At 36.7% G+C, this 26,206-nt stretch overlaps 1 protein-coding gene across 1 annotated transcript in view; it reads right to left on the bottom strand.

Annotated features, from left to right (window-relative positions):
- Positions 1-26,206, bottom strand: part of ZNF827 (zinc finger protein 827) — a 124,170-nt gene that overhangs the window by 73,291 nt on the left and 24,673 nt on the right. Inside the window, exons 2-4 of the mRNA XM_083367763.1 lie at positions 18,028-19,041; positions 2,164-2,336; positions 807-1,287 (exon numbers count right to left, since the gene is read on the bottom strand). Coding sequence (XP_083223889.1) covers positions 807-1,287; positions 2,164-2,336; positions 18,028-19,041 — 1,668 coding nt within the window. The remainder of the gene's footprint in view (positions 1-806; positions 1,288-2,163; positions 2,337-18,027; positions 19,042-26,206) is intronic.

The raw sequence follows: 26,206 nt of genomic DNA on the forward strand, positions 1-26,206 counted from the left end.
GTTTTATCCTGTTTCTGGGTTGTCCCCCTTTTCAAAAGCCAAGGTATCATGGTGCCTTGGCTACTTTCTATCCTTGCTACAAGATTTCTTAAAAAAAACAAGAAAAAAGTTGGAAACAGAGAGAAACAGCTGAGATTCATTCTCAAACTCCTTACTTGTTTTTCTTGGAGTAATACTGAGATTTAAATTTAGCTATTCTGTGAATTTTGTACTTCTTCAAATGTTATGATAAGATTCTTGGCAATATAAGCTTAGGTACTTTTAGATGCAAGCCACAGTGTAGAGAACTTTTTGGGCACAAAGTGTCCACCACAGTGCACAGCTACCAAAATAGCTATGTTAATTGATAGGATCAATTATAGACATCCATTCACCAAATAACGAACTATACTCCTAAGAAACTCTCTCCTAGTGCTGTGGGACACTGGTGGCTTCCAAAGGCAATCTTGAAAATAATTATGTCTGCATAATGCATTATTTTGAGAGAAAATAGCATTTAAGACATGGGTGTCCAACATTTTGGCCTGCTTGGGTCACACTGAATGAAGAATAACCTTTTCGGACTGCATATAAAATACATAATATAGTTTTATACTATAAAATCACATAATAATGTTAAACGTTTATGGGGCTGAATTACTAGTTGTCTAAACTGCATGAGCCCTCCAGACCATGGATTGGATACAGCTGATTTAAGATGCCTGGAAATATATTTTAATAACCTGAAGAGACTATTATTTTCATGGTATAAAAAAGCATAAGAAAATGGCCCAACCTAGAGAGAAAAAAGTTTGGTTTATCTTTACCTGAAAGTTTCATGAGAAAATCTGAAGCCATCTTGACCGATATATCTTGACTGAAAAGTGCTGATGCTGTATTGGTCACAAAGTCAATCGAGTCTTTTAGCTTTGTACTGTTGGCAATTCTGTCAACAACATTGAGGGCTAAAGAGGGGCTAGGGGCACTGCTGTCATCTTTGGGTTCTTCTTTGACTAGCAGAGGTGGAATGACAGTTCCCACCTGCCCAAGTACATCAGGAGATCTAGAGGCAGCAGTAGTCCCTACATGGTCTGTTCCTCCATCCACCTCCTGACCCATTCTGGAGTTGTCACTCAGTAGTGGTGAGACCTTGACATCCATTTCTGGAATCTCTTCCTTCACTTTGGCTTCTGTCCTCAGAAAGTGTTGGTGGCAACGCATGTGGAGTTTCAGACTGAAATGGCGAGAGGAAGTAAATGGACACAGCTGGCACTGAAATGTCTCTCCCCGGTCCTGGTGTTGGTGAACCTAATTCAGTAATAACAACAGTGATAACAGCTCATAACTCAGATAAATACAAATCCCTTGTTAAGATCATAAAGATCTGCAAATGAATTGTATAGATAGAAGCTTATAAGCACTGCATGTAGGTAAAAAAAGTGCCACTAGAAGATATGCATATTCAGTAAACTGATATTCTAATATACTCTATTACTGTACAATTCTCATAAGATTCAATTGACAAAGTCAGTGATAAGAGATTATGGGAGTTATCATCTAGGTACATATATAGAGCATTAGGCTAGTTACCACTTACTGATTTATCATCTCCCTTCCTGCCCTGATTTTTTTTTAACTTATGTTCTGTACATTTCATTTGAGGATCTCAACGTTTTAACAGAGGTCAGCATATAGAGGTCAAAGTGGTTGTCCTTCTATACACGTTATTAAACACCAGATACAAAGCTTATTGTTTCCCAAGTTATGTCCAAAACCAAGTTATTTCCTAGGATGTGTATATCTACCTGTGTGAGTGTACACACATACACACGTTTAAAGACAAATTATTTGATGATGTCTCAAAGATAGTAGTAGTTAGATCAGTACTTTTATGATTATAACATCATAAAGTTGGAAAGGCAATTTAGATACCAAATCTACTTCCCAACTACATAAAAATTCACATTCAAACAGTCTTGAGAAACACCTATTACCCTCTGTTTGAACAAATGCAACAAAGTGAAGCCCAAAATCTCTCAATTCTTCTGCTAGACAAAATGAATTTATAACAATCATATTAATAATGAAAAATACACTGCCTTTCATTAAGAGTTTGCTTTAAAATCCTCAACAGCAATTTTAGGGACTAAATTTTTTTTAAATGCCAGAATTTACCAGTCTTACCTTCATATGTGACTTCAAATTGTCTTTCCGTGCACAACGAAATGGACACAAAGGACACTGATGACTTTTTAAGCCTGTGTGGATCACCATGTGCCGTTTCCAGTAGCTCTTCCTTTTTATAACCAAGCCACAGATTGGACATTGGAAAGGTTTTCCACTTTCTTCTTCTGAGGCTTGGAAAAAAAAGAAAAAAGGAAGGAGGGAATTTATCATGAATTTATTTCCATTTTACAGTTTTTCAACTTTATGACAAACTCGAGTATTTTTTTCAAAATTTTCAGGTACCTTTGGATACAGAACTTCGAAGCCACAACTTTACACCTATTATAATCTTTTAAATCTTATTAAATGCAGTGGACTTTTAATCCCCATTTTTCTGACATGGAAATCAAATGGTCCAAACAAACAAACCCGATACTAAACAATACAGGACAGGGCCCAATCATACTTTGAACAACCAGCAGAGGATGCTACTGTTCTTTACCTAGTCTTATAATTCACAACTAATTTGTCAGCTCTAGATGTATGTAACATTACAAAAGTGCCTTTTTTCACTTTAGTATTTGCAAATCACCAAGAAACAATAAAATAACATTATCAGGTATCCCCAAGTCTGAATTAAGACCAGAGTTAAGACAGTGATATATTCCACTCCTAGTACTGAAATTCCAAAATCACTCTTGATGATTGGTTTTATCCTGAAAAATCTAAGAACTCAATTTCATTTCAGATAAAGAGACAGTATTTAGTTTTTGTTCAACTGTTTTATTAGTGCAGTAATGTTGAAAAAATTAACTTGAGCCAAAGGCAACACAACACAGCCCAAGAGTCTCTTTGTGTGTAGATAAATATAAATAATTTATTTTAGAGTAATTTAAGCAAGCTAAATTTAATCTCTCTAGCTAAAGGGGCTATATAAATTGCTGCTTCTTTCTCATGGACAAAGGTGCTAAAATAATCAAAGAGGATTTATATCAGAGAAAATTTTCATCCTCTTTCTCTTATTTATGTTGGTCTATTGAAAATCTAGAATAGAATCCTGCAAATTGGCCCTCAACAAATTGGCCCTACACTTCACCCACATTAAGAATTCATTTTACATTTTAATGTAATGAAGTCTCACCCAACACTAGTTTCTGCAACAATGCTTACAGTGTTAAGCTTAACCCTGAACGGTGTTCTTTATATTTCCTGGTTAACTTGAAAGTAAAGTTCTTTGAAGATATTTAAATAAGCTATACAGATTCTTACTTCAACTTTTATCAATCCTGTGTAATATTGTAGTATAGTATCTAGGGCCAGAAAAAGCTGCTGATTCATGCATCAATTAACCATTTCATTGGGCATATTCAAATTACATGAATCAAAAGAAAAAAGAAAAAAACCTTTCCAAACTCATTTTAATAGGCTGATTTAAATACAGGTAGTCCTCGACTTAAGACCACAAATGAGCCCAAAATTTATGTTCTTAAGTGAAACATTTGTTAAGTGATTTTTGCTCCATTTTATTTACCTTTCTTGCCACAGTTATTAACTGAATCATTGCAGTTGATAAGTTAGTAACCCAGTTGTTAAGTGAATCTGACTTCCCCATTGACTTTGCTTGTAAGAAGATCGCAAAAGGTAATCACATGACACTGGGACACAGCAACAATCATAAATATGAACGAGCTGCCAAGCATCTGAATTTTGATCAGATGGTCATGGGGATGCTGCAAAGGTCATAACTGTGAAAAATGGTCGTAAGTCATATTTTCCAGTGTTGTTGTATCTTTGAATGGCAACTAAATGTTGTAAGTCAAGGACTACCTGTATTATTATGATAATTTATTTATGATAATTTTATTTTTTACAAATAAAACTTATGTATTAAGATTTGCCTTTATATATGAGGCTATTATATACCCTTGTTGCAAACAATATCCAGACAAGGGATAGTTTGGAACTAGATGAAAAAGTGTAATAAGTTTATGAAATAATCATTAGGTTAAGTCTTGGCATCTAAAGAGATGTGAGGATTCTGCCCACTGCATTGACATAATTAACCATCTGACAATACACTGCACATTTCTAGTTCTGTTTAAGTTTACAATGTTACTGTAGCAACAGAAAATATTTCTGTGACTGCTGAAAGGTTATCTGATTATTTTTCCAAAACTCTCAAAATCCGTGGCAGACTCTCAGAATATTAAATCCAATGCCTAATGCATTCATTAGCTGTTGGTCTTACTTGAAAAACTGAAATGTTACTAGTTCTAATGTTCTGGAATTAAGTGATAAAAGCTGCATGTTCTCATAGTTTCCTGCATGGGCTAACCTATAAAGAATGCTTTTATGATCTAGCAATAGCAATAGCACTTAAACCTTTATACTGCACCTCCCCATAGTGCTTCACAGCACTTCACAGCACTTTCTGGCTGGTTTACAACAATCTGGGTCCTCATTTTACTTAAATTTTATTTAAATTTAAGTACTTTATTTTTTAAAATATTATCAGAGTATTAAACAGTAAAATCTGGTTTAGCATCCCAATATATTAACTATCATGGACATCTGCTACAAAATAATTTTGTCGCAAAAAGGATGTGATGACACAAATTCCATCCTTAGGTATTTGCAGCTAATGTAGATTTCTTTGTTGCACTCCTTCAGAGACATCTATATGCATATTCACTCAATTTAAATATTGAAATATTATTTAATACATTCCATTTTTTCCCAGGAGGTCAAAGCACCATATATGGGGTTCCCTTCTCCTTTTATCTCAACAACAAACCTATAAGGTAGACTGAGCTAAAACTGAATGATTGTTCCAAAGAGAAGAAGTTACCTCACATTGAAAGGAAACCTTAAACTCAACTCTAATTGCAGGGAACATCTAATAAAAGCATGGGTTTGTAGTTGGAGGTCACTCTATTTTCTGCTCATTAAAGATCATGGATATGTGTGCCTTTTTTCCAGCACTATGTTGCTTATGTATATTTGGAGACTCAAAGGGATTCTCTGGGATTTACTACTAAGTAAATTAATTTAAAGAAGCAGGGTTAATACATTTAGGCATTTCATTTGATTTTAAATACCCACTTTGGAAAGTAAGTACAGATAATCTTTGATTTATGACCATATCTGAGTCCAGAATTTCTGTGGCTAAGTAAGACAGTTATTAAGTGAGTTTTGCCCCATTTTATGACTTTTTTTTACCACAGTTGTTAAGTGAATCACTGCAGCTGTTGTTAGTAACTCGGTTGTTAAGTGAATCTGGCTTCCCCATTGACTTTGCTTATCAGAAGGTCACAAAAGTGATCACAGGATTCTGGGACACTGCAACCATCATAAATATGAGCTGCCAAGTGTCTGAATTTTGATCATGTGACCACAGGGCTGCTGTAACAGTCATAAGGGTGAAAAATGGGCATCAGTCACTTTTTTCAGTGCTGTTGTAACTTCAAGTAATCACTAAACGAATGCTTGTAAGTCAAGGACTACCTATATCAGATGATAGAAAGCCAATTCTCTGTGGGCCTTCTCTGTGGGCGCCCCGGCTTTATGGAACCAACTGCTGGTTGAGCTCCAGACGGCACCGGATCTTCGCTCCTTCCGGCGCGGGTTAAAGACCCATTTATTCGAACAAGCTGGCCTGGCCTGATGGGGGAACGTTAGGGTTTTAATGGGTTTTATACTCTGATTGTTTTAATTGGGCAATTATTTAATCCTTTTTTAACTTTTGTATTTCTATTTATATGCCCTGTTCACCGACCTGAGTCCTCCGGGAGAAGGGCGGTATAAAAATTTAATAAATAATAATAATAATAATAAATTACTAAAAAGCAGAAGTGGGAAATTCCTTCTCATACTATTTAGGTTGTAAATATATTCAAAGACTGAATTTCTTCATATGCAAATATTATATATCCTAAGCAACCGTACGGTGCTTGTTAATGGAAGGTTTCCATTTAATTACTAGTGAAAATGACCAAAAGCCGTTCACTCAAAAACATTGTGCCATCTATGTCAGGGCTTTTCAACCGGTGATACGGATACCACTGGTGGTACGCGAGCACCTGGCTGGTGGTACATGGCGTCCCCTTCTTCCCCCCCCAGCTCCGCTCCTTCCCAGCTCACTTGCTGCCGGAAAACATGCTGCTTGGCAGTGGCCTGCAGAAACTCTACTGAGGGTGGGCGAAGAGCGCGGGCGCAGACAAATAATATGAGAATCAACAAAAACAGAAGTAATGGCAATAAGAAAAAAAGCATACCTTAAACATAGCAACAGAGGGAACAAGTATAAAACAAGTATCAAAGTTCAAATATTTAGGAACAACTTTTACCAATGTTAGTCAAACGGAAGAAGAAATAAATATATGATGCAGCAAGGCAAACCAAATATTGGGACAGGAAAGCTAGCTCCTCACCTACAATATCAGGCAGTTCAACGTAAGATCAATACAAAGAAGCATCTGATACAAAGCATATTCATCTCCACCCTATGTTACAAGTGCCAAACATGGACACTTACAATAAAACATAAACAAAAATTAGTCACCAGAGAAATGAGATGTTTGAGGAAAGCTGCTGGAATGACCAGAAAAGATAAAATCAGAAACGAGATCATAAGAAAAAGAATAGGCATAGGACCAATCTTAAACCATATACAAAAACAGCAAACAAAGTGGTTTATCCACCTGGAAAGGATGTCGTGGGATTCCATACTGTATAAGACATATAAAAAAGTGAAGGTCAAAGAATACGAGACAGACCCAGAAGATGGGGGACAACATTAAAGACACACTACAAGAGCATCAAATAACAACGGTTGAGGCCACCAGAAGAGCAAGAACTGGAACTTTGTTAGTCCCTGAAGACACCTGAAGCGATAAGAGAAGAAGGTGGTGGTGGTGGTGGTGGAGGAGGAGGAGGAGGAGGAGGAGGAGGAGGAGGAAACTTCAATTTTGTACTGTTTAATTATTGATTTGAGAGTAGAGTTTGATTATTAAAGAGAGGGATGAAGGCCATTATATTAAATGGAAAGGGGGATTATATACTTGAATTGTTAGGTATTTTTGTTGATTTTTACTCTACCTTTGCTGATTAACAGAGAGCTGAAGATTTACAGATGAATTTATAGAAAATTGAATAAGGTATAGAATGTATTTCATTATATTTTAAGAGACAGTGATAAACCTATTGCTGAATATACTTACTGGCAATGAAGGGAAAAGTTTCTTTTTATTTCTTTTATTTAGCAATCTTGTCTTAATGTTTTTTCTTTTTTTCATTTTTAAAATGTATTTTTCTATTAGGATAATTTATTATATGACCTTTCTCTGAATGTGCTTTGACAATCCCTTTCAACATCACAAAAGGTGAATAAAACCTATGCAGGAACATGTGAAACTTACCTAGATGCCTATGCATACTATAGTTAAATGCAACCCCCACAAACTTAGTGCTCTATGTATACTGCTAAGCTTGTAAGCCGCCCTGAGTCTTCGGAGAAGGGCGGGATATAATGGAATTAAAATAAAAAAATAAAAATAAAAAAATAAAATAAATATGTGTGTGTGATCATGTGTATATGTGTATACATGCATACACACATTTATTTTATTTATTTATTTATTTATTTATTTATTTATTTATTTATTTATTTTATTACATTTATATCCCGCCCTTCTCCGAAGACTCAGGGTGGCTTACAAGCTTAGCAGTAGCCTTCATTCTATGTATATGCCTGCTTGTTAGGGCTTTCACACACACCCCAAGCGGCATTATTACAAAGTCAGCTTATTGCCCCCAACAATCTGGGTCCTCATTTTAACTACCTCGGAAGGATGGAAGGCTGAGTCAACCTTGAGCCTGGTGGGACTCGAACCTGCACTAATTGCAGGCAGCTGCCACATGCCACATAAACATACACACACATACACAGAAGTCGTTGGGCAATATTAGACACAGCCTTCCAATAAACCTATACTAATTATTTGAAAGTAATGCATGAGAGCATGTAAAAGCATACTTTTGAAACACACAGTCCTCAACTTAACAACAGTTCATTTATTGACCAAACTTACAACAGCATTGAAAAAAGTGACTAATGACTGTTTTTCCACATTTATGATCATTGCAGCACCCCCATGTTTATGTGATCACAATTCAGATGCTTGGCAACTGACTCCTATTTATGACAGTTGCAGTATCCTGGGGATCATGTGATCACCTTTTGCAACCTTCTGACAAGCGAAGACAATGGATAAGCCCAATTCATTTAACAATCATGTTACTAACTTAACAGCTGCTATGATTTACTTAATTGTGGCAAGAAAGGTCATAAAATGGGGCAAAATTCATTTAACAATTATCTCATCAACAGAAATTTTGGGCTCAATTATGGTCATAAATTGGGGACTATTTGTAGTTAAAGCTTGTCTTATTTCAAGCCACTCCAAGGTGTTTCAGCATGTGAAAACAGCTGCACAAACTCAGAAAAAGACATTACTTGCTTTTAACAATTTGAAGAGCAATGCATTCTACTCACTATATATGCATTTAGGATCACCCATTTGAAAAGACTGCCACAACTTTGTATCTTGCCAATATGAAAAACATATTATATAACCTCATAATTTCCTATTTCATAACCTTCAGACATGCTTGATTTTACAATCTAGATCTGAAAGATTCTGTGAGCTTCACTCACGATCTCATAGTTCAGATTTGATTATTCTGAAACTTGAAATGATTTATGAAAGTGAGGAGAAAGCCATCTACTAATGGATATATGCTATAATAGATAAGTAGAGCCATCTGTCAGCTATAAACCAAGTACTTGGGATAGCTCCTTACAAACTCCATGAACAGAGCCTCACTTTATGTAATGCAAAAGGTATATTTATTCTACCTGGACCCCCAGATGGCAGCTTTCCTAAAATTTCCCTCTATTTTCCATTTTCCCTCTAATTTTGTCATGTCTCATAGGTGACTGCAGTTCAGTGATTCAAACAGTTCGCACCACTTCGGCAGAACTGGTAGCTAATTTTTTCTTGCCCAGGTCCAGAATGGACTTCCAGAAGTGGCATTTACACAGAGAACCAGTTGTTCACATATTTGAATCCCACCACTGCACACAGTGCAATCAGGGTCACAGTCATTTGCAATCAAACACACACTCACAGATAATAAATGGTCATTTAAAGAAAAAATATATGGAGGGGGGGATTTCTGGGTGGGGAAAATGGCAAGCTGATGCATCTCCAAACAGTAGTGATGATGCTGAGGCAAAAATCAATGACCTGGTAGCAAGCCCAGACCAGCTGAGTTTTCTGGACAGAAATCAAAAGATTGGCTACATGTGCTCCATAAGGCTCCTCCTCACGAGGAAACCAACAGGAGAATCTGTGAGTGAATTATAAGTAAAGTACCAGGAGACAAGGAAGAGACCTCAAGCTCTCAGCCTGAAGCAGGGTGTTTGCCTGAAGGACACTGGATTTGACCCAAACCCCATTTTTGAGTACAGATTTAGAACTACGAAGACATTATCAAAATGAAAGGTAACAAAATTTAAAACTAATTAAAATCTTTTAAGAAAAGATAGAGAAAAGTACATAAAATTAAAAAGTACTTGTCTTTTTTTGTATGTACTTTACTCAAAAATGGGGCTTGAGGCCCCATCAGCAAGCTCTGGTGTTCTTTACAGACTTGATATCATTCCACCACCTTTAATATTACATTAAAGGTAAAGGTAAAGGTTCCCCTGCACATGCGTGCTAGTTGTTTCCAACTCTAGGGGCCGGTGCTCATCTCTGTTTCAAAGCCGAAGAGCCAGCTCTTGTCCAAGGATGTCTCCGTGGTCATGTGGCCGGCATGACTAGATGCCAAAGGCGCACGGAACGCTGTTACCTTCCCACCGTAGTGGTCCCTATTTTTCTACTTGCATTTTTACGTGCTTTTGAACTGCTAGGTTGGCAGAAGCTGGGACGAGTAACAGGCGCTCACTCTGTTACGCGGCACTCGAGATTTCACCCGCCAAACTGCCGGCCTTCTGATCGACAAGCTCAGCATCCTAACCCACTGAGCCACCGCATCCCTAATATTACATTACATAGTTTAATTCTTCCCATAGTTAACCATTTTCAATTGGCAAATCCAGAAATTACCAATAAATTTCTGTCCATTTCAGGAAAATCAAAGAAATCAATTTTATAATCAGTTCTATTATGTACTAGAATTAGTATTAATAATTAGCAATATTATTAGTATTCTAGTATTACTAATTCTTAGTTTAGTATTGTTGTCACAGTTCTTATCTTCTTCCTGACAAAGTACATAGGTCTGTTTCTTGCACATTCTTAACTTTTAATTTCTTGAGCTATTATGGTACACCTTGTCCACTTTCACATTCATGTCTTCTTCCCATAGTCAAAAAAAATAATAGGAAAGAAGCAAACTATGTAATGTAATTTTAAAGGAAATGGAGTGATATTAAGTCTGTAATTATACAAAGAAGATAATCTCTAGTTTTCTTTCTTAATCTCATTTTTTGTATATTTTGTGGGGGGTTTTACTCATAAAAATCTCTGTTAAATTTTATATTTAAAAAAATAAAAAATATGGCAAATTGGAATGATTTAAGAATTACTGTCTGTAAAAGAGGGGGGACAGCCCTCTGAAACATCCTCAACACCCTTGCACTTATGATGCAATGTGCTGAGTTGCAACTGTCTGCTCATGTTTAACATAATCCTGAAATTGCTGTGATGTGCCTACCAAATAGCAATTCTATCTGGAAGTGGTACTGTCACAGTTCTACATAACAAATAAAAAGAGCTCCAGTGTAGATATTGCCTTATTGCAGCAAAACAGTTCCCTGAAACAGATGATTGTGCTACAGATGAGAGGTGACTTACAATGCACAACACCTCCACTATTTCTCCTTTTATGCCATTTTTTGTGCAATGTAACTATGATATATATGGTCACTGGCCTGTAATTACCAAAACAGCCTTTCTGACTGTAAGCAGGATTGCTGATAATAGTGAAAGAATCTAATTCATCATATATTTCAGCCTGGAGTACTCAGTTTTTGTCCTACATACCACATATAAGAAATGCTGCCAATGAGGAAATGATATATATCTTATTGGAAGTTGGACAGGACATGTACTGTACCTATAGAGGCAAGAGACCCAAGAAATAACATCCAGAAACTTGTACAATAAAATATCTTATGTTCTGATTGTGAAAATAATAAATGGAATATGAATGAGTATTTTCATAGCTAATATACATCTTCGGTACTCAGTTCAGTTTCTAACAGTTTTTCCCAACAGATGCATAACAGTTTTCTCCAACAGATGCATTTCCTTTCAAGTCATACTTCTTTGCAAAGGAGTTGATTGTTGCACAGTATCATGTATTTCAATATTAGCATCTCACCTCCAGAAACAATACTGTTTTATTCATCTTATCATTATTCAAATATTTTCAAGATGAACTGGGAAATAAAGGTGACCAAAGAAGCTTCAATCCAAGGGATAATTTCAAAGGATAATTTCAAAAGATCATCAAGCATATGCATTTCATATTAGACCTACTTTCATCCAGGGTATCATAAATGGTTTGTTAAGGACATGAAACATTGTAAATACACACAAACACAGAAGCATTTTCTTCAAGTTACTTTCAGCTGTCTCCACATGCATGTGTAGCACACTCCTTCCTATCATCCGGAAGCATCCACAAGAACCTGGAAAAAGACACAGCTGCCTTAACTATTCAAAAATAGTATTTCCTATGTGCTCCCTTGCATTTCAAAGTGGTTCTTTTAAAGCATTTATACAGTCTCTAATCTGGGGTCTTCCAGATGAACTAGAAGTCAACTTTCAAAATCCTTAGAAGTTCTAGACTTTAACATGTATAAATTTGCCAAATGTTGGCATTTTTGACCTCTGTTTCTGTGTTATGCTCATTGTCCAAGAGTCTCATTTACTTTGTTTGTAAAAGATGAAATAAGTATGAGATTGTGAATAATAAGCCTCTTAATACACTGCTAAAGCGAAGGGAAAAATGTTTTTAAAGGAGCAACAAATGCTCTCTTCAGCTATGCTTGCGACATGACTTCCTGTTGACTTGAGTGCTACTGCTTAAGCGAATGTGGAAATAATTGCAACAGGTGGAACAGTGCACAATTTGGAAGGGGACAAGAACACAATCTTGTTCCCTCTGAAAGCTGTTTGGGTCTTTGTGCAAGTAGCATAACGTGGACAGTTTGCACCAAAAACAATGGTGTTTCTATGAAAGCTACTCCAATTCTTAATGTTTAGCTTATGGATGAAGAAATATTCCTTCTTGTGCAAGTAAAACGTAGTCTTCCAGAAGTTCTTGAATTTCCATTAGCCCTTTTTAGAATGACAAATGCTAAGAGATTATGGGAATCTCACAGTATCAGGAATGCCATATGCTTTGCTTGACCTTCTTTTCTCACTGTTTGATTGTATTTTGTTTTATCTATTATTTTTAGCCTATAAAAAGTCATCTAAACAGGGTAAAAGCAACATTGCATATATTATACATTATGGATGGTACTGTTTCATCTTGTCAATATGGATTATCAGATTTCACTGCAGGATGTCAGATTTTATTCATACATGACTTTCCAAGATTTATGCAGGGTGTCCAGAAGTCTGTGGCAATCCACTTTGAGCAATATTTCTTGCTAAACTTGGAAAAAAGCTTTGGTTACTAAAATGTTTGTATAGCAGACTGGCAATGCTCAAAATTCATTCCTTTTGCATAAACAGCATACTACTTTTTAAAAAACAAATTCTGGTGAAATTTTTTAAAGTTTTCCCTTTTCACAATAGCACTGAACAGTATTTCTAAAATTGTATGGAAACAATATTAAACAATTAGATGTTAAAAAATTTGAGTCATAAGAAGGAGGAATAAATTCATACTTTATAGAAGACAGAATATGTTCAGCTTTTTGTTTCCTGGTTATCAATTTTATTCATTGGTTCCTAACAGTATTACCTTCTAAAAAAATGGAGTATTATTCAGAGCAAAATGAAATAAATAGATTCTATGGAGCATACTCTACAAAATTCTGTTTTCCCCCTTCAGTATGATGATACCATAATTCATAATTGTCATGAACATGATCTATATTTCTATTTGAGGCACTGGCCAGCCTCTCGTGTTTAAAGATACAGTGTCACACACCTCACCTGTCTGAGATAAGGCCAATTTTGACTGGCTTGCCCCAGACAATTGATGGACCCAGAAGTTAAGGTATTTCCTGAAGATTTAAGATAATTCAGCCAACACTTAGCTGCTGCTTGGAATGGTTAGGTGGCTGTTGGTTTACTGAGGAACTCCAGGAGATGAAGCACCAAAAGAAATGCTCAAGCATCCCTGGAGAAAGACTGGGAGCAAGTTTGATCAAACATCTGGGATTACCTCATAGCAATAATAAGGGCAGAAAAAGATAAGTATTTCTCCACCCTTAATGCATCTGGGGATAACTATCCGGTGGCCCTATTTAGGTTATTCAGTCCCTACTAAGAAAGACAGGTCAGAGAGTCATTTGTAGGGCTGCTTGAGATATATTTTGACTATCTGGCAGATAAAATTGCTTAGAACCTCTCTTAGATTCCAGCTGGCCAGGTTCGTCAAAATGCCAACAACTTCATCTTGTGAAGTGACCTGGGATGGGTTTCAATTGGTAATTCTTGAGGAATTTGACAAGAGCCCTGGTGGCACAGAGGTTAGAATGCAGTATTGCAGGATAACTCTGCCCACAGTTTGGAGTTTGATCCTGATGAGCTCAAGGCTGCCTTAGCCTTCCATCCTTCTGAGGTCAGTAAAATGAGAATCCAGAGTGCTGGGGACAATATGTCAACACTGCAAACTGCTCAGAGAGTGCTGTAAAGAACTATGAAGCAATATATAAGTTTAGGTGCTATTGCTAAGATTCTCTGCACTTGCTCTGGCTTGTCTCCTGTCTATTTAATCCAGGTCCCTCCTGGGTTATTAAGGCAGCAAGGGAGGTGACCCGCAAGTTGAGTCCATACTGCCTCTTTCAGAGAAGGAATGGAGTCCTCAAACTTTGAAGGAGTTCCCTTCCAAAAAACCTTCAACTGAACAACCTCACTCAACTTTCCTTTTAGGGAAGGTTGTTGACAAAAAGGTTGGAATTTCAGACATGTTGCAAGCCGGATTCAATAGGAATACAGATTCTGTTATGCTTGTTGACTGGCGTATTAATCCTTATGCTCCATGATCTCTCAGCAGTTTTCAGTATTGTCTATGAGTGTCTTTCTGGACCAGCTACAGGGATTGGGAATTGAGGCCACTGTTTTATGGTGATTCTTCTCCTTCCTTCCAGTTACTATTGATGGAGGAGGAAAAGGCGGGGGGGGAAGTCCTCAAGGGCTATCCTTTGGAGAGTTCGTCAGTCTCTTCACATTTAATATCTACGTGAATTTGCTGGATGAGAGAAACGTATAAGCCAATGGCACTTTCATATCATTTAGCTTCAATTTTGGAAAACCAGTTAAGAGAAATAGAACATTATTGGAAAAACTAAAGGAAGTTTATACATTTGCTAGATTTAAAATAACCCAACAACAAAGATGATAACAAAAAATATGAGACAGAAGATCAAACAGAAACAGCTTTAAGACTGAGAAAAAATGATATAGATATTACTATGATAATCATGAAGTATATATAATTTCAAAAAACACGTCATGAAGTAAAATTAAGAAAAATGTCAAGATGGGGAATTACAATGATCATAACTGAGAAGAGTTTCTGTGGTAAAAATGAATATACTACCTAGAATGATGTTTGTTTGTTTTTTTCAAATAATACCTGTTTTGACTAATGGTGAAGATTTTCAGCAGTGGCAAAAAATAGAGTATATCTAGATTTGTATTCTGCCACCTGCTGCTTAGTTTGGATGAAAGAATGACTATTGTTGAGAAATAAGAGAATGCTGGAACTATAAGAGCATAACCTGAGGTTTGAGTGGCATTTTTTTAAAATGGTATGATAAAGTCAAAGTTAATTTAGTTTAGTTTTTTAGTTTTATTCGATTTATATACCGCCCTTCTCCCGAAGGACTCAGGGCGGTGTACAAGGCAATAAATATAAAAGTGAAATACAAAAGTTAAAAGACAATTAAATATTATGCCCGAATATAAAACAATAATTAAAAGCCATATTAAAACCCCAACCCTAACCCATCAAACCAGGTCAGATTGATCGAATAAATAAGTTTTTAGATCGCGCCAGAAGGAGCGAAGGTCGGGGGCCATCCGGAGCTCGACCGGCAAGTGTTTCCACAGGTCTGGCGCGCCCACAGAGAACGCCCTCCTCCTGGGGGCCACCAATTGACATTCTTTGATCGGAGGCACCCTGAGGAGGCCCTCTCTGTGGGAGCACACTGGATGGAGGGAAGTTGGTTTCAAAAATCATTATAAGCACGACATTAAGAATGTGGAATAAATAAAAGACCCAATCTTTCTCCAAAAATACTTCTATTGGCATCAGCACAAGTATTTTATTTTACAGAGACATCAGGCAAAGAAAAATAGTTAATATATCAAGATTTGTTAGTAAAGGAAAATGGAGGACTTAAGTGGAATTTCAGAGAATACTTGATTCCAGAGGGATTTAATTGTCAATGGTTTTCACGTGTACAATTGAGAGGAAGATTAATATAGATTTTAAAATGCCCAGTATAGAATATCATAAAACAATTTGAAAATGAATTATGTACAAATGTTGAATACGATTGCTAAAAAGTAGAAACTTTTGTAGAGATTTGAAACAGAAAAAATATTGTGTTTCCCCGAAAATAAGACCCACCGGAAAATAAACCCTAGCATGATTTTTCAGGATGCTCGTAATATAAGCCCTACCCAAAAATAAGCCACAGTTAAGATCGTCAGCCAGATGGATGCATTTAGTACCATATTTTCCCAGAAATAAGACCTTAATGGAAAATAAGCCCCAATGTGCCCTTTTGCAGCAAAAACTAATATAAGACCCGGTCTTATTTTTGGGGGAAAAAGGGTAAGTTAAAGTGTATATGACAAAATGGGGAAGAATTTTGGTTTTAATGGGAGAGGAAGTGGTTAAAAAGTTTAAAATTCACACTGTCCTACAATTAAAAGAGAATTTTTATAAAATGATGGACCAGAGATACAGATCACCAGAGAAATTGGTATAGCTCACCAGAGAAATTGTCTAAGATATATAAAGGGACTAATTACTTTTGAAATATGAAAAACATGAAGGAACATTTTATTATACATGGTGGACATGTGAAAAAGTGAAAAGTACTAGAAACAAATGCATACAATGATGCAATAAATTTATAAAAATTAATATTCATATGAAACCAGATTTTTTAATTAGGATTTATGGACAAACAATTAGAAAGAATTCATGGACAACTGGTTTTACATATGGTAACTGCCACGTGCTCCTATATGTACAAAGAAGGGACAATATAGAAGTACCCACAATGGAGAAGTGGATTGTGAACATGCAGAACTTGCAGAAAGGCCTGTTGACCTGTTACATTAGGAAAAGAATAAATACTTTTATAAAAGACGATGTCATGGACATTTTTGCTGAAAATGGAAAGAAAATGAAATGATGATTTCTGGATTTAAAGTGAATTGTATAGGGGGAAATGGAAATATTTAACCTAGTTCTAAAGGGGGGAAATGATAGAATGTTTATTTATAACTGCTGTTAAAGAAGATCAGAAACTGCTTCTTTTTTATCTCTCCTAGAATTTTTAACCTTTTTTAGCATATTTTTCTTTTATCTTTATGTTTTTCTTTTTCTTTCATATACTTGTTCTTACTTAACTTTTGTAACATGTAAACACCTTTCAATAAATTTTTAAAAAGAAACCTTTGTAAAAGGTTTTTTGTAGCAGTTATGCCCTTTCGGTATTGAAAGGCTGCTTAGACAGCTATTACTCTAGTTACCTAATGGCAATATGCTCTACATACAAGTACTTGAAGACCACTTGGAAGATACAAATGGTCAAAAATGCAGTATGGCAGGCAGTGATGGGCATGGCTTAGTATGTTTTAAAAGCTTTGTGAATTGCCAGAATGGTTTTGGGCACAATGCAAGAGGCATTGTAGAAAACCATGTAAATGAAGAAAGTAAAACAGAAATAATATGTTGTTAGGGCAAAACAATTTGATAAATTGTCTCGTGATGAAAATATTATTAAATATAATGTACTGTAAAACATAGGGACACGGTGGCTCAGTGGGTTAGGACACTGAGCTTGTTGATCAGTTTGGCGGGTCGAATCCCGAGTGCTGCGTAACAGAGTGAGCGCCTGTTACTCGTCCCAGCTTCTGCCAACCTAGCAGTTCGAAAGCACGTAAAAAAATGCAAGTAGAAAAATAGGGACCACTACGGTAGGAAGGTAACAGTGTTCCGTGCGCCTTTAGCGTCTAGTCATGCCGGCCACATGACCACGGAGACGTCCTCAGACAAGCGCTGGCTCTTAGGCTTTGAAACAGAGATGAGCACTGGCCCCTAGAGTTGGAAATGACTAGCATGCATGTGCAGGGGAACCTTTACCTTTTCCTTACTGTAAAACATAAACAATTATTTGATTTCCCCTATTAAATTTTATAAAGGTATTTCCAGATATGTTGTTTTTTTGTCCGTAACAGAAAAAATATTTGCAACAATAGTTCCCTTTCAGGCATCAGGATGGTGGACTACTATGAATACAGTATTTTTGCTGTCTTCTATTTAGTTGTAATGGAAATGATACAGAGATAAAGCAGTATAAAGAATCTAGAGCAAAATGAGAACTCCTACCTGAATTTGTGGTTTTAGAAGCTCTTCCTTTAGGGGCTGGGAGTAACAATAGTTCCAAAGACTGTGGTGGAGTCACTTTCTCTTGCTTCATGTCTGAAAGCTGCAGGGGGTTTTCTACAATCAGTGACTTTTTCTTTTCAGCCAAAAGGCTGCCTGCAGCTCTTGCAGCCACCTCCTTGAGTAGGGCTGCTGAAGAAGTCATTGAGGTGAGAGAAAGGAAAGAATTTGCTGGCGGTGAGTGGTCCTGACCAGGAGTCATGCTTCTTTCACTGACCTTCTTTGACAATGCAGCTAAGGTGGAGCTTGCTGATTGAGAACTAAATGGTGAAGGGAAGGTTTCAAACCTTATTGTTGGATCTTCAGTTCGAGAAAGAGACTTGTCCTGAAGGACTGCATTGGCAGCGGCTTTCAATTTTAGGATTGCTGAATCTGGAGACAAGCTGCAAGAGGGCATTGAGTTAGGCAACCATTTGCCTTGATTCCATATGAAACCTGTGTTTGGGCCATATTGATCGTTTTGTTCCTGTTTTTCAGCTAGCTTTCTTGCAAGGACACTTAGCTGCTGGGCATGATGTGTAGCTGGAGAAAAAGAGATATTTGAGCCAAGATTTACTGGGGACTCAACCCGGCCATTAACTGTGATAGTAGTGTCTAGCTTGAGAGAACCAGCCTCTAACAGACGTCTCAAGTTACTACTCAATGGCTTGTTTGGGCCAAGATTATCATCATCACAGACAGAAGATACACTAGAAGACAGATGTTCCTTGTTCTGTAATACATCTCTTATGCCTTCATTCTCAACAACCATCAATTCCAATGTGTTGCTGCTAGGAGTCCCGCTATCCAAAGAGGTATCTGGAGATGTGGATTGTTCTTGGATCCTATCCTCAAAGGATAATTTGAAGTTCTCCTGGATTTCTCCATAAGATGCTTCTGATGGGGTTTCTGAAGAGTTCCCAAACCAATGCTCTTCCTCACTAAGCTCCTCTTCGGCTTCTTCCTGTCTAGTACCATCTGTGAAAAACCAAGGTGGATATACTTCATTTTAAATTCTATCCATGTTATTCATACAGTAAGGCTAATGAATTCAAATATACTTAATTACAAAGTAACTAAGTATAGTAAATATTAAATTTAGCAATAAATGTTAGTTTATATAGTTATATATTGTGTTGTAGTTTACAACATGGTAATTCTATGGTAATAAAATGTGTAACATGAAGTAGGAACAAACAGAATTCTTATCAACTTCAGAATATTCTTGTCCTGTAATTCACAATAGGCACAGTAATATATTTTGATATTCCAGATACTTAACCCTATATTAAGAAATTTGGTATAAGAGAAGCCTTACAGATATGACATAGTTAAAGAAGTTGTTTTATTGTAAACAAGAAGCAATATACACATAATTTACATGTTACAGAAAACAAAATTATGTCATAGCTCATGCACACACGAACAGCACCCCCCCCCTCCCGGACATACACATTGCTCCTGGTTTAAATTCTAGGCTTTTTCCTCCCTTTTATTCTAATCAATGAACCTTTTGATGTCTTCTTGATCTTGACAGCCAAGAGACACTTTCTTTCAAAGTATAATGAGGTCTACTTTAGCCAGGTCCATCTGGATTCATTCTGAGGAGCTACAGTTGCCCAAATAATCCAGCACAGGTAGGTCAAAGCCTTTAATTTATACTAGAGACTATAATCACAAAGCCACTGAAAAAATACCTGAATGTTCCAGTACTGACAGCAAAATTCTCAGAATCAATGAGCAAATTGTCTAACTACACAATTCAAAGTCACCCAAAATTTATGAAAATTGGTCATAAATTGCACAAAGAATGAAGGTAATTTAACAAATCCATACAACTGCTGTGTATTTATTTTTTTGTTCAATTTATGTAGCCAACCACTTCATATACGGAATTCTGTCTGGCTGTTCAGATAATAAGAATAAAAATCAGTTAAATGGTATCTTGAGTTAAAATGTTAACTTTCTTCAACAAACAAGACGATAATTATCCTTACTTTTTATGGAGTTCAAAGCCAATAATCAAAGACAAATATATGGGGAGCTATCCTTCTTACTAATAAAAATGATAAAAACACTGGAGGGGAAAAAAGGAGGAAGATGGGCAAATTTCTGTAAATTCTCATCAATAAATACTTTTATTCAAGCTATCTTTATATTTGATATCAAATTGTAGCATTTCATGGGACTCTGATTTTCACGAATGAGAACAAATGGGGGTTTTTTTTGCATTTTTCTCTTTCCTTTTCTTGCTAAGCAAGACTATTTTGGATTGCATAGGTATTTGAGACCTTGCAGGCTGTGAACTTTGTGTGATAAAGAAGCAAGGGCTCTATTATCCTAATGAATATGTGGATTATTCATTTGAACCCAGTACATTCTTCTGTTGATGCTCTGGAAGGAAGAGGGCTTTAGGATAGCATTATATGGTGAGATTCTTTATAAGAAAAATGTAAGCCTTTTGTTGGTGAACGTCAGACAAATACTGAAATTCAAGTTTTTAGCTACATGGGTTCAACTTCCCAAATCTCTGGTGTACATATGTGAGTGGGGGTGATGCAGAAAACACAGTAAGAGGAACAATGACATCTTCCCTTCCTTTCTTGTACTTTTATCACAAACTCCCTAAGTCTCCCATCAATAGCCAAGCAGATCTAGAAGTCTTCAAATGCCCCGATGAATGAGTTAATTTCATATTTCATCTGATAATTCCTCTTTTAAATGGTCTGTTTAGGTTCTTTCATTATAGTTAATCCTGAGTTAACAGCAGAAATTCAATGGTATTCTCTCACCTGTCACTTACCCTGTTGGAGATTATTGTTTCCACAACTAGGGGTCACTTGTGTAACTGAATCATTGAAGTTAAAACTTTTATCAGTGTCATAACATTGATGCAGTTGTCCAAGCCTGTGCTGTTTTCTACCAGAAAGGGAGTTGCCAATTTTTCAACTATGGTTATTTTGCAGTTCTCTTTCATTATTAGACTTATTACATATGATACATGAGACTGAAAAATGGAAAAATCTTTTAAGTTTATAGAGATTTATAATTCAGGAAGGTAGCAAATTTGCCGGATTCCCATCATATTTGGGAATAAATAAATAAATAAATAAATAAATAAATAAATAAATATTTGTCAGGTAGGAGAAGATGAGCACACAGCATCAGAAAGTTACTGTTCCAATAGCTGACGAATCTTGGGCCAGAACTGATAAAGGGACTGCTGGTTGTGGTAGATTCTCCTGAATTACCTGGTCCATCTGGGTCAGGGGTGTCAAACTCAATTTCATTGAGGGCCGCATCAGCATGGCGGTTGTCCTCAGGGGGCCGGGTGGGCATGGCCTACTGGGTAGGCATGGCTAGAGTGCGTATGGCCTACTGGGTGGGCGTGGCCAGCTCTACATCGTTCGCATCAAGGGTGCCTATGGGGGCCTGGGCAGGAGTGGGACAGATCTGAGGGTCTCTGGCAGGAGGAGGGTCTCTGGGCCAGGACCAAGGCAGTGGGGGCCGTTCCCTCACTGTTTCCAGGATGGCTTCGCGGGCCACATGAAACCACTTCGCGGGCCGGATCTGGCCCCTGGGCCTTGTGTTTGACATGTCTGATCTAGGTGGTAACCTGGTCCTGAGAAGGCACAGGTGATATATTGCTATCTGACTTCACACCAGACATACAACTAAATCTTGATAATGAAAACAATCAACCCTGTACAGTATTTAGGAATTTGCTTATAGCAGAAGCTTCCAAATATGACATGGCAGACAAAAAAATACATGTAGAGATATGCCTATCACAGAACACAGAAATTAGTTTGCTTCTCTACACATCCACCTATCCACCCATCCCTTGATCCATGCTTCCATCTATCATTCATCCATCTATCATTCATCCATCCATCCATCTCTCCATCTCTCTCCCCCAGGATTTAAATTTTGGATCTTTCTTTCCATCTTTTTTTTATCAATGGACCTTGGTGTTGTTTTCCCTATCCTTGAATCTGCTCAGTGTTTATATACAAGATGTTCTGATGTCCACATATATGTTATGAGCACAAATCAAAGAATAACCTAGCCAGAATGAACAACAGACATAAGAATTCTGGAAGCTGTAATCCCAACATGAGCCTAGGAAAAGCTGCTTTAGAGCTTTGTCACAATAATGTATACACTAGGAACAGTAACTTTATTTTCAACATATAGTTGTTAGCACTTGTTCTGTATGCATCTATATGAAATATTACATGTCTTTTTCAAACTATCCATGTCCTTCAAAATATTATTCTTATAATATTCACACAATCTCATAACACTTGGTTCTCTGATTACTTGCAATGCTTAATGTCTCAGAACTTTTGCGACTTTTGAGTATATTTTCCTCTTGCTTTTATAACCATATAACAGGTTTTTTTTTACTCTATTTACATTTTTATTCTTTGTTCATACAGTCAATGTTTCTTTTAATGTATAGTTGCCTAATTTAAGCTCTTTTTTAATCTTATTAATGCTATATATGCAGCTTTTCAGGCACAATTTGTGTGTGGATTTTTGGATAGGAAAATATAGGTGCTACTCACATTGAAACAAACTTCCACACTTCTAAGAAGTCCAATTTCACAGAATGACTAAATCTGTAGCTAACTAAACCCACGGCAATATTCTTTTTTATACTTAGGGGGGAAAAAAGAATCTCACATTTCAAACTGAAGAGTATCTTTTCAGAGATTTATTTTTTGAAGTACTGAAAAATCCATAAATGCAATATAGAGGCTCTACATTCTAGAACAGGGGTGTCAAACTGCCGGCCCATGGGCCAGACGCGTCACAAGGAAACCACACCCACCCCATTGCCAGCAATGGGGAAAACATTCCGATACGTCCCATGATGTCACAGGATGTCGCGAGTTTGACATGTCTGTTCTAGAACAACTTGCCGTGGCCAACTTACCATGGGACAACTCACTGCAGCCAAGTCTCCACAGAACAATTCGCTGCAGAACAATTCAGTGCTGTATTAATCATTTTATTCAGTTACTTTTACTATTGGTGATCACATTTTCATCAAAATTATTGTAACTTTATTTTATTATTACTGGCCACAGTTCTGTTAAGTTTATTATTTGTTGAATTGTGGCAAGCTTCCTCCAGGAAGTTGGCCATAGTGAGTTGTCCCATTCCAGATACAAAAGAAATTTACTTATTTATTGAACCCTTTTTCAAATTCCACTCAGGAATTTTAAATAGCACATTATGACACTAATCTTCAAAATATTAATGATTAGTCAGAGTATAATTTTAAATAATATTAGGCTTAAGAAAATGAACAACTCTTCCTTCTCCTAAAGTTCCTCAGAAACAGTTCTTTCATAAGAATGTGTTCTAAAATGTAAAACAAACACTTCTCATAGAATGCTAATTTTTTAAACTGAAAACCTGCTTCTATAACTACATTTTCATACTATTAGCAATTCTAACGTATCTTCTGAGAGGTTTCTGGCAGTGTTTAAAAGAAGTGACCCTAGGTCGCACCTGCTCATCATAGTCATTCAAAGAGTGACAGATATTGTCAAAGATTTTTTGTGCATCTTTGGCTGGCCAACCCTGAAATAATCTAGAACAGTAGCAGTGTCAGTATAAAATGGAATCTATCTTCCTTGCCAGATACCTTTCATTAGAGTCACAAAAAGATGATTACAATCAATACCAAAAGCAGTAACCAATTACATGGACATTCAGATGGAACTGTAAACTAATATTGGATTGCAGTGAATGGATTGGTTGAACTTCCAATTATCTGGTGAAACAAACATATGAACAGAATTATTATTTGAGCTTGTATATGTTATAATATACAAAGTATCAATCAATTACCGGCTTAATGATTAATAGTGGCACACTGCATCTATGTGTTACTGAGTGAAAATGAAAAACTGTTACAGGCATGGTCATTTGACACCTGCCTAATTGTAATTTAGATACAGTTCCTGCTTTCCAGATATGCTGAGATGACTGATAGTAATAATTGTTTTAGTCTAATACAATTTGATGATTAAAACTTTAAGAAGATAAAATTCCAGTGAAAATGTCTAGATAGAAAAACAGTTTTTCTTTTGGATGTATGATCTTGTTAGCAATTTTGTCTTATATATATTTAATTTATTATAGTGCTTCCTTATTTTGCCCTGGATCTTCAAAACACTAGCACCTATAGAAAAGTACCATGTCCATAGGTATGGAGCAAATGACATGTATTACAAAAATGATGCTTTGATATGCTTATGTCAGATGTTGTGATGCAATGTTATTAGTGTGAATGTAGCTGCACGTGTGACATAGCTACTGTTGTGGAGACTACTGGAAATGTTCTTTTATGAAAAAGTAATAAATAGGCTGATCCCATAAACCAGTGTAAATCAAATGAGCTTACACTGTTTGTGGGAAATGATTAAGAAGGAGGTTTAAAAGGTGAAAATAGGTAGCTTGCCTAATAAAGATTCAATGTCTGTTTCTACCTTTATTTTTATAGCTAACAATCATATTCTCCAAAATCAGTCATTTTGCCAATGTTGACAGTATTCTAGCCCCCTAGAATACTGCAAAATGAGAAGAGGAGCTATATATCCTCTTCTAATCTAGATTCTACCTTTGGGTAGAACAACTTCATGGTTGTTAATCAGACATGATCTGCCATAATCAACTGAGATTCTTCTAACTCTATGTAGAACTAGTCATTATTTTAAAAGACTGTTTTGAAAAACATGGAATTGAAAAACAACAGTATAACATCAGTGAGATACTTCTGAATAAATTTGTGTAAGAGTGAAGTCTACAAAGATTCTTCAGTTGTAAAGAGCTCTCTCTCTCTCTCTCTCTCTCTCTCTCTCTCTCTCTGTGTGTGTGTGTGTGTGTGTTATGGAAATATTTTTACCTATGCCAAACAGATTTGTGTAAACAGAAACTTTGGCACTTTCTAGCTGTTTCTGATTTTGTTCCCTGCTAAAAGTTCTAAATTTGCTTACAACTATTGTGTTTCCCCGAAAGTAAGGCCTACACCAAGCCTTAACTTGATTTTTGGGGGGTGGGCCTAATATAAGCCCTATCCCTAATAAAAGCCCCAGTTTTGGGGCAAGGCACACACCTAAAAATCAAGCTAGGGCAGGGCGGGGGGATGGAGCTGCCCCACCCACCCCACACCCACTTACCTTGCAGCCAGGCTTCTCCTTGCTAGCCCCCTTCTTCTGAGGCCTCTTCTGCAGCCAGGTCTGCATTTCTCGGTCACAGGGCTTTCCGGAAGGCCTGTGCAGCCAAGAACTGAGCTATGGATTCAATCCATAGCTCAGTTCTGCAAGATCTCAGCAGCTGAGCACCAAGCTATGGATTGAATCCATATCTTGGTACTCAGCTGCTAAGGCCTTCTGGAAAGGCCTGACTGCAAAATGAAGGCCCGAATGCAGCTGCAGAACATCAGCCCCAGAAAAAGTGGACCGGCTGGGTGGGGCTGTCGGTGCCAGAGGTGAAGTAAGGCCTACCCTGCAAAAAAGACCTGGTGCCTCTTTTGGAGGCAAAAAAATAAAATAAAACCCAGTCTTATTTTCAGGGAACCACGGTAAAATTTTCCTCCTGGATTGGAATTACCACATTGCCTAATTACATGATGATGCAATGCAGCATGTTTCCTAATTAGCCAGTGTCACTGAAGTCATTGAATGTTTTTATACAATAACGTGCAACTCCAAAAAATATTTATGCTCGCAAATTGTAGGATACCTACCGTAATTTCAGTCAGTTGTTCCCCGTTATATAGTCAACAAAAATCGGATTTCCTGAATTGTATTTTTCTGACAACAAATACTGTCAATGGGCATCAATTGAAAATACTGGGGTAACAACAAAAAATAATAACATTAAAGTACAGGATTGTCATGTCCTGCTTTCTAATATTTCTCTATTTTGGCAGCATCCTCTGAAGAATAATTTAGTTTAAGACCAGATTGTAGGTAAACAAAAAAAGGAAAATTGGAACTTTGAAAACTGTCCAACCACCATTTGGACAGCAAAATAAGCAAGTCACACAACTCATAATTTTCCACATAAAAAGCATTAAGCATTAATTCTTATGCTTTTAATAACATTTACTTTTTATCAAAAG

The sequence above is a fragment of the Vipera ursinii genome (genome assembly GCF_947247035.1).
Source record: "Vipera ursinii genome assembly, chromosome: 7".
Taxonomy (NCBI): domain Eukaryota; kingdom Metazoa; phylum Chordata; class Lepidosauria; order Squamata; family Viperidae; genus Vipera; species Vipera ursinii.